The sequence below is a fragment of the Blennius ocellaris genome (genome assembly GCF_963422515.1).
Source record: "Blennius ocellaris genome assembly, chromosome: 7".
Taxonomy (NCBI): Eukaryota; Metazoa; Chordata; class Actinopteri; order Blenniiformes; family Blenniidae; genus Blennius; species Blennius ocellaris.
In genome coordinates, this window is record NC_137656.1 from 10,879,457 (window position 1) to 10,892,375 (window position 12,919).

The following is a 12,919-nucleotide window of genomic DNA, read 5'->3' on the forward strand; positions in this document are numbered from 1 at the left end:
AAATGGAAGCCGAGATTGAGATGGAGATGAGAGACAGATGAAGAGGGTAAAGGCGGGGTTCACAACAGGCCAGCGGACCCCCAGGATGTGGGAGAGGATGTGTGGATTATTCCATGCAACAAAAGCCATTAGTCTCTGGAAGGACTTCAGAGACTGGCGCTATTTAATCTAGAGATTGGGAGGTATGTGGGCCCCAGCCACTGGGATCAAGCCAACCGCAGTTTTTTGTGCAGTGCCCCAGTGGAAACAGCAGGGGTGAAGGGGCTATGAGCTGGGGAGCAGTGGCAAGGAGGCATAAAGCTGTTGTAGGCTAATACGCAGAGCAGAGAGTAGAGGAGAGAAAGAGGAGGAATCACAATGGTGTGAAGTTTTCTACGCGGCGATCGGACAGGGAGGGCAGGAAACTGAAGATTAAGAAGTCAAGTAAGGGCATGTCCAAATTCAAGGGCTACGCCACGTACACTGTACACCCACATGGCTTTCAGATTTCACACGCACATACACAAAGCAGCACAGAGAGAGCCAGACTTGCAAATGTGTGCCTTCCAGGGTATGATGATAGTTAGAATTTCATAGGATTTAACGTAACCAATTTTAATTAATTTTATATTATAATGTGAGCAACAACCTGCAACATAATCCTCGTGTTTTTTGGGGTTTCAAGAGTTCTTCAGCAGTCCAAGTGATTAGTGTCTACAAGCCTCATAATCACTTCTTTTTCTCTGCTTTTAATTGTCCTTCTGCTTAGAGATTAAAATGTAGAAGCACTGGAGTGTTTCCCTTCCCATGGTATTAGTAAAACATTTAAGACACCCGGGAGTCGATAAAGCACAGGAAGAAAAACACAATATAGTTAAAAATTAATAGAGGATGAAGGATGAAGAGGTGTTCATGAGTAGTGGTGGGGATTCCCTCAAAGTTGATTCCACTTGTATGTAAAGCCTTTTTTCCCCCCCTGAGTGATTACAAAACATGGCTTAAACTGAAGCTTTAAATATGATCAATCTTTTTGGACTTGTTGCAGTCAGACCTTTCACAGTCTGTGTGTGAATGCACATTTCTGCCCCCCCCCAACATTTCTCTCTTTTTATTTTCAATTGAATGAGTAATCTGGCCATCCCATCTCAACCACGTCATTTGGTTGTGACTGGGAGTGACAGGAAGGGCATGGCGTTTCCTCCCGCTCTTTGAAGCGGAGGTCCATGTATCCCACAGTGGCAGCTGGACTTGCTGCACTAATCTGAGGTCATCGCGTTTGCAGTGCGCCCCAATGTCCGACGTCCCCGAGGGTGCGGTGCTTTCCCCGCGAATGTTGAAATGGACCTTTTCGTTGTCGTGTGGGTGTTGTTTGGCTTCGCCGTCGACGGACAAATTCCTGTGCTTGTATTTGTTGAAATGTGCTTATTGTTCAAAAAGTGGTGTGTGGTTGTGTGTTTATTCTAATGATATGACGTCAGAGAAATGTCACGCAGATCATTTGTCAGGGGCTGCTAATAGAATAAAATCAATGTGCCAATCATTGTGAAAACTGCTGCCGTTTTTTTTTTTTTGGTGGAAATTGATGACTGTCGCTCTTCTCTTGATGGCACGTGCTGATAAACCTGCACACATACATATGTAAATATTTGTCTCTCAGCATGTCTCATTGCACTTTTATTTGCAGGTTCCTTGATTGTCATTGTTTCTCAAGCAGGAAAACAAAAACACTTTCCCCAAACAGGCGTCTTGAAAACATGTTTATTGGCAAAGTGGCCCACATAATTTTCCCCGGTATCAAGTTTCCCATCCTGCTGCTTCTGTTCATTCATTTCATGCTACTCTTGCTTCAATGGGAGTGGCTGGCGGAGAAATATGGAGAGAAAAAAGGGGTGAAGTAGTAAAACTGCTAGTTCCACTTGCAGTACAGCCAAACTAGGCAGCCATATAACTGTCACAGACTCAGCTAAAAATTATGACTGATATATAACTCTTGACCTCTGTAAGTGGCACTGGAGGATTTTCAGGCTGACTTCAGTTGATTGCATTGTTTGTTTACGGGCTACCAGGAAGTTACATTGGTCATTGGTCCCTGTTGATAGGAAGTAAGGAGCTGGAGGGCCGGTGGGAGGTAGTACCCTGCAGGATAATCCCCCGCTGCCGCGGATCTCTTTATTGAGCCACCTGAGCTGTTTCACATCTTTTTCATGGATAAATGGTTTCGCATGTTTTCATAGAGAACAATTCACATTCTTCATTTGACTGCCAACCATTTCTTAAATCTTACAACCTTACAGATTTTTTTAATTAAAAATAATGTTATCTCCCCATCTTTTTTCAATGACAATTATGTTAGTTGGTTGTATTATTATGGACTGAAATTCATATGATAGCTTGTTAAGGCAAAACATTAATTTACATAGTCAACATTTTCTGTTCACAAGTCCGTTTATTTCTTTTAATTACCGGTAGTTGGCAGATGAGTCTCAAACTGTAAACATGGTTAACAGTTATTGGAAATGAACGATCATTTTGAAAGGTCCGCAAATTGACGTTCACAAAATAAGTACAAGGAACTGATGTTTTTAGGACCGATCACTCATAATTAATCACAAATTGTTGTGGTGTGATGAATAAAAATCAGAGCACGAAAGAATTAAATTTTTTTTACATTTCACTTGTTGATTTTGCTCTGTCCCGGGTTTCCTGCTTCTGTCACTCTCACCTTGATCTCTGTAATTCCTGATCAATTTGTGACCCCCCCCCGCTCCTTCCCACCCCCGCCTCCTCTTTCAGCTGCACCTCTACCTTTCTTAATGTCCCTCTTCTCTTCTCTTCATTTCTTGCCCAATCTTCCCACTCTGTGTCCTTCCCTGTTCCTTCAGATGTCTCGGTGGATTTCTTGCCTTTCTGCTCTCCTCTCCAGTTTGATCTGCAAAGTAACCCTAGAAGTGTGTGACACAGACCTGTTCTTTCAGGAGGCTGTTGGGGGATTCGGCTGGAGGGGCGCAGGATGTGGGGGGGTCGGATTTTCTGGCACAGAAGACAGCTGTTAATCAAATAGTCAAGGATGAGGTGTTTCTTTCTTCCCACCTTGAGTGGATCTCCCATTCGTCTACAGACACACAAAAGGGCCCGGGGAGGTGAAAAGACAGCACTGCATGCCTGCACCTGGACAGAAGAAGAGGGAGTATCTGGTGCATGCTTTCAAAGTGATTGCAAGTAGTTAAGAGTTTTAGGTGAGCTTAATTAGTTTCCCCCCCCCCCCTACAGTTCTCCTCATTGGTCTTCCTGCTTCTAGTTGAATACACACAGGATTGCTGTAAACACCAGTAGAGGTTTCCTCCACTAGCCATCCTGTCTTCTTTCTTTTCTCTTTTTATTGGTCAGACCATTCTCAACACTCTTAATGAAGATAACAGGGGACAGTTTAATAAGTGCTGTGTTATTGCAGAAGCATTCCTTTCGAGTTATTTGGGTCCTCTCAACTTTCCTTTTCTCTCTCCAGTTTAAGTTGACACTACAGCATCTTCAAATAATGGAATGCTTGTTTAAAATATAGAGATAGTCTCTACAGAAGCAGTTGCTCAACTGAACAATTTATTTCTGATGTATAGCATGGAATAACACATATTATTCTGATCTATTCCTCGGATATGCAATATGAGCAGACTTGCTCACAACTGTTACTACTGTCATACAGTGTATGACGTACGTGTACGTATGTATGTGCCATGTTTTCTCGCATCATACGAGGTCAATGAGTGATGACGTGTGGCTTCTGAACGGCCCTCATATGAGAACCTGCTGGCAACAGCTGGCATATCGTACTACATTTAACAGTCACACAGACACTCTGTGCCATAACTCTGGATTAGAGGCTGTAGCAAGACAGGCTTGTCACCACACACCCATTCTGCTAACGAATGGATGAGTCCAGAGGACCCGTTCCCTGGAGTGATGGATGTGTCCATTGTATGGCATAGGGGATGCTGCTGCTGATCTTGGTGTGCATCCTGGGGCGTGTGTGTGATAGTGGAAGCTGAAGGCTGGAGGGTAATTTCATTTGTCTGTGCAAAGCCAGACAGTTTAATGTCCGTGGGACCTCTGTGCTGAACCGACCAAATGAGACATTTGGAACAAAATGCTGTGAAATGCTCTCTGGTAATGCTTCTGATGTCGGGGTTTGCTTTTAGCCTCAGGGAAGGAGCTTTGCTCTAAGCTGGCCTTACCAGTTGCTTTTGTGGCGGCAGGCTGTTTTTATTTCTGTGTGGCTCTTTGCATGGCAGTACCCATTTTTCATGCAGTTCATCTATCAGTTCAATTAAGACAGAAATATTGTCTGTATACGTCAGTGAATGTATAGAAATTACCCTGACGTCTTTGCTCATTTACAAAAAACATTTTGTAGTCCCCTTACTGGACAATTTTCATTCAAATGTATCTTGCAGGAACTTTAACGGAGTGCTGAGAACCATCGGAGGAAGTTTGAGCGTTGCGACTTCTGGAGCTGGAGGGTCTAAATTTGTTGATTGAGTTTTTATTTTATTTTGAGGTTGTACTTGTGAAAGCTTCTGAAACTTTGGAGGTGAAGCCTGCAATACTGACTTTGGGCTTGTTCTTATCACAACCTCTATATTGGAGATGATTGATTTCTTTTTCCTACATAAGCAGACCGATTTGCTTAATTTCCTAAAACTTCAGGTGAAAGTACAGTCAACAACGACCACATGAACCTTTTTTTTTTAGCTTAATCAGTTTTGATTCTGCATAAGTCATATATTATCTAATCATAACCAATGAAAATCTTAAGTAACATTTGCGTCTGTCATTCATGTGCTTTCCCCTTCCAGAGCTGGACACAACATGAATTCACTTTTATTTCTGCAGATCTGTGTTTTCCATTAATCATTGATCCCCAGAACACAGAACATCATAAAAACACATTAGCTTTTACTAAAGAGAAAAGCTTGCGTGTTATTTCAGGCCATATTTTTTATTATCGTCAAATGTTATAATAAAAAGTGACCATGCGATAACATACCTACAATACTTTGTATCATGGTAGTCAACTGCTTGTACAAAGTATTAAAAAAGCTATGTTGTTTAAATAGTAATTTATGTCTCCTTCACTTTCGGTTTTTAGAAAATATTGCCTTTTTGTGAAATGAACTTTATGTGGTGACTATACATGCAGTATGTTCTTTTTGGTATTCAGACCAGGAAATACAGACAAGCTGGGAAAGTGCAAACTGACAGGATTTTGTGTTTTCATTGTCGTTATCAAGCTTCTTATCAGCATTGAACTTCACAGTTGCATATTTGAGCTGCCTTCATTCCTTCTTATGTTCACACATATTGATTGCTTTTCTCACAGGTTGTAATTTGGTTGTTTTCGGTTAATTATGCATGCCACTATTGCATAATTGTGTTATATGTGCATTGTGTAAATGAATTGCTAAAACACATTTTTATCAAGGCTTTCAACTGGCACTGTATATATCAGCTTCAGGGTTTTTTGTCTGACAGACAGGCAGCCCGTTTAGGTGGCAGCCTGAAACCTCTGTGCAGGAGACAGCTCTGCTCACGGGCTAATTTCACTTCGATCTCGCCTTCATCCATCTTTCCATTCTGTCAAACACTTCTTATATAGCCTCGTACCACTGTGTCGTCTCACTTTCCATCTCTTCACTGTCTCGTTCGCTCACATTATGTAAGAAAGAAATTATAATCCTGTGAAACAGATTTGTTCTGTCTTTTTCATTGATGGAAGCCAGGAGAGGGCTCTGAGTGCTCTCTGATGAGTGATGGGCTCTGCATGCAAATAGCTACAGCGATGCAAGAATGTGGGTTATGACACATAAATGTCATGTCAACATCTCCTCGAGGCTAACTGAGGTTTTTTTTGTTGTTTTTTTTCGAGTCAGATACACTAACAATCCTCTGTGCTAGCTCTGATTAAAACGATGTGCTATTCTTATAAGGGGATCGCATTGAACTGTGTGTACAGGACTGCATTACTTCAGCAGCACTTTTTTTTTTTTTTTTTTGAATCTTTGGGTAGATACATGCTCATATTCACATGTTTTCTTTTCTTTCCACCACCTGTTGCTCGTTAGCACACCTCTTGTAAGTGTCAGTGCTTCCCTGCTGTGTCATTTATTAGCATATCTTGTCGTTTGCTCTCTGGTATGTTCGCAGCGAGTCAGCATTGAGCCACTTTTTGCTTGTACAGACAAACAAGTGTCCATGTGACACACATGCACGCACACAAGCAAGAGCATTCCTGTGGCTTGACATCAGTTTTTGGGCCCTGTACAAAACAAGGAACAAACTGCACTGTGGATAGTTATACTGTTTAGAGGGGTGAATCAGACATCTGCTATCGTTTTTCCAGCTGATACGCATTTAAAGTAGATTTACTGAAAGTATGTGAGTGTGTGTGGATGTGCACGTCTGTGTCCTGCGATGTTGTACTGATGTCTGTGGGTACGTTGTCGTGTGTGCACATTAATAGACTTTTTGTGTCTTTGTGCATGTTTATTTGTGTACATTTGCATTATTGACCTCATCAGGTCACGAACTGATTCGACCCCAGTTCCTCACTCAGATTTTTAAATCCACGTGTCAAAGAATCCTTTATTCGTTTTCAGTCGCATGACCACATTTCTTTGTCCTGTGCATTTCTAGGGCCCGTTTATTCCAGAGTTACAGAGCGTTGCAACCTCCATGATGCTGATAACCTCTGATGTCGTCGCAGCAATTTATTTACAGGATCTGATGCAATGAAGTGTACGTGGGTGGGGCGGCCCTCTGGGGGCCTCAGCCTGGCCTCTGTTCATGTGATCAGGCCCTACATGGAGTGGCATTTGGCCTGGCCCTGTGGGGCCCCCGTCTGGGAGAAGGGGGGCTGATCTGCAGCCAGCCAGGAATGCCAGACATTTGAAGTCAGACTTGTTAAAAAAGAACGAAGGCTGGTAGGAGTTTGGTCAAACAGACCCCTGTGTCTGAAATAGACCACAAACTCTGTCCAAGAGGGAGGAAAAATGAGACAAAGCTTCTTCCCGTAGGCCGACGTGAGGAAAGGCCCTTTAACCTTTGCTTGAATAGAGAAGAAGTTTTGCTTTCTGTTGTCTGTGTCTCTACAATCTCTGAATCTGTCAGTGTGTCTTACCAGTGTTTGCATGTTTCTGTGTGAGTATGCAATTAAGTGTGCATTGTGTGAAATGTCACCAGCAATGCTGAAATGGCGTCTGTGTCACACCTGTTCAGTAGTTCAACAACGATCACACCAGAGAGTGACGACATCGCACATGAGCAAAGAGCCAAAGTTTTCACACTTGAGTGACAGATGACGGGAGGTTGTCGTCTCTGTTCTCTTCTGGCGTTGTCTTTATTCATTGATATATATTGAAGGATCTTTCTTCACTCACTTTCTCAGGTCTTTTGTCTCTGTCTTCTCGCCCAGTTTTTTTTTCTCAGTCACCTTTTCTGTGTTGTCCAGCTCCCCCCCCCCCCCCCCCCCCCCCCCCAGCTCTCATTTACACCCACAATATACACACTCAGCTTCTCATCATCTTTTTGCTTGTCTCTCGGTCTCTCGGGGCTGTTTTACTGGTTTCCCAGCTATGGGCTGAGCTGGACCGAGGATGTCAATTACAGGACCATGATAGGGCCCTTGCTGCATTATGCATGGTGGTGTCCTGCTGGGGAAAAAATGGCCTACAGCCAGGGATGCTAGATGGAGGGATGGAGGGATGAATAATGGATGGAACGAGAGATGGAGGAGCGAAACACCATCACAATCTGTGTCCCGCCAAATTGAAGACTTGCCCTCGCTCACACCTCTGAAGCTCAGGGCCAAGTCACCCAGGGTGACTCAGAGTTGGGAGAATGTCGTGTGAAAAAAACAAACAAACACAGGAGAACTTTAATCAGTATTTCATTTTGTGTTTTGAGACACAACAGGGTACAGCCACCAGGAAGTTCACTTAATGTAAAGGTGTTTTATTCTAAGTGCATGCAGCTGCTAATCAGGAATGGTTTTGTTTATCGCCTTAAACAATAATTCACAGCTGCGGTTGGATGTTTCCACAAATGAAATATTTTGTGTTTATGTGTTTGAGTGCGCCACATGAAGGCAATCAGAAACACAATAATTCACATTCAAGTGTAAAATGTGTTCGTCTTCATCAGATAAAAGTCAGAAAATTCAATTCCATATATTTAATGCACCATTCAGAAGAATTCAACTAAACAGACAGAGAGCAGAGCTACTGCATTTTACATACAAAGGGCAGTTTGCACAGCTAGTGGTGGATTAAAATACAAGGGGAGTTTACAGACGCATGACAGCGATGGCAAATATTTAATTTACATGCTGTGAAAGTGTTCATGACCATTTCAAAAATCCAATTAATAACCATTATTATTAACATACAATCAACCGGAATTCATTAATTATTCTAATGAGAAGATCAGAATTTATCTCACTAAATGTATTAGAGCCATTATTTATATAAAATGTAGCAATGATCTGAATAGTATTCTCCATGTGGGCATCTTTGTGATATACCATTTGGAAATATTTGGAAATACAAATTTGAAATAAATGGAAAACTAATGAAGGGGAAAACGGTCTTTGATTTTTCAGTAAGGCTTGCAATTTCGTAATTTCTTACATTCTTTTGTTATTATGTTGGAAGTAACAGCTCAATTATACCATGCAGAAATTGGAGGAATATGTCTATTTGCTATTACCATAGACTGTAGGAACCCTGTTTCGGGGAAAGCACAAAATCATCAAGTTTTCAAATGATTTGATTATACCACGTCAACAAGTGTGTGAAATGAAGGCAGTGGGTGGTATGAATTGTGTTTGTATGTGCACATTCTGTGAGCATTGCAGTATTACTGCCTAATGCTTTATGATTGATTGTAATTGTAGGTGCAATCAGCAGCTTTAGCAATTAATTTGTTTTTGCGTTTGCTGATTTGGAAAATTAAGATTTTAGAGGCCGATTGTGTGACACCAATTTCAGAAAAGTTGGGCAAGTCAGTAAAATGTGGATGAAAACACAGGCTGCAATGGTTTGCGAATCTCACTGTAAATATTCTATACTAACTATAACAGATAATATATGTTGAACTTGAAAGTAAGTATCCTACTATATGTTGACCTATATGATTTCCTATCTTCACCTTCAAAATTATGTCAAGAATCCATTATAAAATTATACATGGTGTTTGAAAATTGTTATTTTGTTTATGGTTTGCATATTCTCCCTCTGTGTGATTGGCTTATAAAATTAGCTTATACATGTTAGATGAGGACAGTGGTTTGCTTGTACCCTGTTTGAAAAATCCCTAAAACACTCCAGTAGACCGTAGATCCAGACACTATAATATAAGTGAAAGTTTTAGAAATATGTGCGGTGTACAGGCAGTAGATGAACATGAATGTCTATGAAAGTCTTTACATGCATGTATCCTTGACAGGTCCCTGATGTCAGCTAATGTCAGTCAGTGTATCAGTGAACGTGAAAGATGCCGTTGTTGTTATTCATCACCACTGTGGTGGGATGACACTATTTGTCACTATAGTGATGGATTCCGTCTCCCTCAGAGGAACATGTGCAGGCGCCGTCTCTGAAAGGCTGTCTTTGTGTTTCACACTCGCTCGCTCACACAGACGCGCACAAGCACGGCGCTCGAACTGACAACAAAAGCCAAGCTTATCCAATTGTGGTGGGGATAAGATTATGGTACAAAGAAACTCATAAGGCTAATGTTAGCATCTCCTGCTCCACTGAGAGCCTTTGTTTGTGTAATCAGGAAAAACACGGAATTAGATTTGAGATGCTGTATCGGAAATGATGCCCCATTGTATGGTGTTGACATGATCCTAAATAACAGAAGGCGATGGCCTGGCCTCCATCTGATAAAACAATCCTCAGGGAAATAAAGCATAGTTGTGCTCAGATATCCCATTTAGTTTACATTCTAAATAGACTATCAGGCAGACCCGGCTCGCCGATGTCTTTCTTCAGTGTTTTTCTTTATAATTGACTTAGCTTGTCACCGTGATTAGGTTAGGGCTTGGTAAAAAGTAACTCCTCTGTCATGTGGTGTTTTAAGATGCTAATCTTTTTTTGATGAGAGCAGCTCATTTTACAACCAACTGTATTTTATCAATGACAGCAATATGTGGGCTTATTGCAAATGCTGCAGTGAACTGTCAGCCTACCGGGTGATTTATTTGTAACTGTGGAGTTAAAAGGTAGAGCCACCTGAGAGGGGTAAACATTTGTGTGTGTCACTCCCTGATGCCCACGTTTTCCCAATAGTTCCCCCAAAATTACTCAGCTAAATCAAGCAGAACACGGAGATAAATACTTTCCTTCTGTATCATTGAGGGATCTTTCAGCATATTTGACCTGAGCGATGGGTGGTATGACCCATTGGGAAATGTTTTTCACTGGTTTCAGGACACTGAAGATCTCGAAAACGTGAAAGGAACTACAGACAGTTGGGCGTTTTTTATGTGGGCCAGGGGAGGGAAAAAGAGAGCGACCATTCATTTGCACCTCTGTGACCCCTCTCCCATTCTTCTGTTGAAGAATAGCCCGCCTCTCACGCACAGTCAGCCTTAAGCCCCTCAGGGCACCCACAGCCTATTGCATAAGGGAGAAAGGAAGACTGTTCCAGAAAAGTCTTCAGCCATGACCTTGGCTTTGACGGAGCACCGTGATTGGTCCTCTTTCGCAAACGCTGTCTCAAAGATAAAACTTGTGCATCTCTGTACACTTCATACAGCTGTTCTGGGCTATCAACAATGACGTGAATGTTGTTCTGTGCCAATACTTGTTTTTCTCCACCACCAATCCGATCCACACTGAAATACTTCAACACATTATCAGGTGCATTGCTGTGAAATCTGGCACATCATTAATGCTTTCCAATCCATTAATGACTATTTTTGAGCTTTCGAAAGCAAGCAGAAGTGTTGAGGACTAGCACTGCAATTTTGACACTCAAGATTAATTCTGAAGATTTCATAATGACATTTATAACTTTGTTTTTACACTTAATTGTCCTGTGTTTTAATTATTATGTAAGTTACATCATATCATTGTGTCTAATACTATTATTCAATCACAAGTTTGATATTACAGAAGAATATTATACTTGAATACGCGGTGTGCACATTGTTCTTGCCATAATGAACAGTGGCTTGCATTAGTTGTTCTTTATTTAGTGGAGGAAACTCAATGGCAAAGTGCAGACATGCAGAGTGTACTGCATCTGTGAAGAGCAATGGATCTAAACCTAGGGTCTGGGACCTCATTGAGAGGGCACCAGAGATCACAAGGGTGTTAGGGGTGGCTCGGCCTGTTTCACAATGAACATTAAAAAAATCTGGAGCAGACCAGGGAAACCTTACCTTCATCTTGAAAGTCGCCTTTTGTTTGTTTGTTCATCAGAGTCGGTGTGTCTGCCATCGTTAGCTTTCATTGTACTGTTTCTGGAAATCATAGATTAGGGAGGGGGGGGGGGGTCCAAAGCCTTTCTCCAAAGTAGTTTGAAAACCTTCCAAGAAAAAAGGTTGGAAATTATTGTTGTAGATTGTGGATCTTTATGAATGCTGCTCTTATAAAAACAACACAACAATAATATCCAGAATCAGTCCACTTCAATAGGCTACATCCTTCCTCCAAAAAACATTGCCCATGTAAATGCCTGGAAAGTTGTGCTGTGTCAACTTCATCAATGCATTATTTGGTCTACAAAAGCATTTATTCAGTTGAAAAGACTTTCCAAACTTTTAAAACTCTCCTCCTTATTTGCTAAAAAAGTGAAAACTGAAGTCTTGATCTGAACGAAAAAGAACGATTGGATATCAAAAATGGCCGTAAAAGGAAACCATGCTGTACAATAAGTGTTTGTCAAGTTACATTTGCTGACTGTTTCCTCTCTAGTTTTGGTTGGCTCACAGCTTTTAATGGCTTATTGGCTGAAACGCCTAATGAGGCTTTTGAGATGTTTTGTCCCTCTGCACAAGCCAAAATAGCCTCTTATCTTGGGCATCACTAAAAGCACTTTAACACTCTGTATGTCTGCATTCGTGGAGGGTACAGAGACAACACCAGATGCATAAAACTGTAAGAAATTGTCAAATATCCGTCATAGGTTGGCGTCATCGTGGGCTGTTTCAGTAGGTGACACGTCGGCTCGTGGAGTTGAGTGAAGGGAACATCATGTTCTACTGTGATGTTTGGTTTGGCTGGAGTACTTGATGGACGAGATGCTCTTTTCCAAATAAAATGGAGAATATGGAGAAAAGTTTGGGCAGTTTGTAACTCCCATTGAAACACACATGTGGGTTTGACTTACATTACGTTCTCAGGCTAAACTCTGTAAATAACAGGTGTGTTGCATTGCTTCAGTACATCTTTGATCTTTTAGTAGGGGTCATGGAATGTCTTTAACTCAGTTTTTTTTAAATTTCTTTCTAACCAATAATTTTGTTTAACTGTTGCTGTCTCCTCTGTGTTTTCCATCCTCTCTTTTACTTCCCGGGCCCTCTTGATTAGACCAACATTGTTTTTCCCCTCTATTCCTGTCCTCATCCCCGTATTATGCAGCTCACACACCCCTTTTTTCTCTTCTCTTGCAATTCATTCCTGGCTTTAAAGTCTCTGTTGTTCATCCTTTATCTCTCCTCAGCCCCCACATCATTTTCCTGTCCCAGAGTGTGTTGTCTGCCGGGAGGCTCAGTCCCGATGAGAACAGCCTCGCTCTCTGTGGATCCAGGATTTGCCATGAGATTGCTCACTCCTGGTTTGGCCTGGTGATCGGAGCCAGAGACTGGACCGAGGAATGGATCAGTGAGGGCTTTGCCACTTGCCTGGAGGACATCATCTGGGCCCATGCACAACAAGTA

At 41.8% G+C, this 12,919-nt stretch overlaps 1 protein-coding gene across 1 annotated transcript in view; it reads left to right on the forward strand.

Annotated features, from left to right (window-relative positions):
* Positions 1-12,919, forward strand: part of aopep (aminopeptidase O (putative)) — a 76,051-nt gene that overhangs the window by 8,771 nt on the left and 54,361 nt on the right. The window contains 1 exon segment of the mRNA XM_080498958.1: positions 12,703-12,916. Within this exon segment, the coding sequence (XP_080355084.1) occupies positions 12,703-12,916 (214 nt within the window).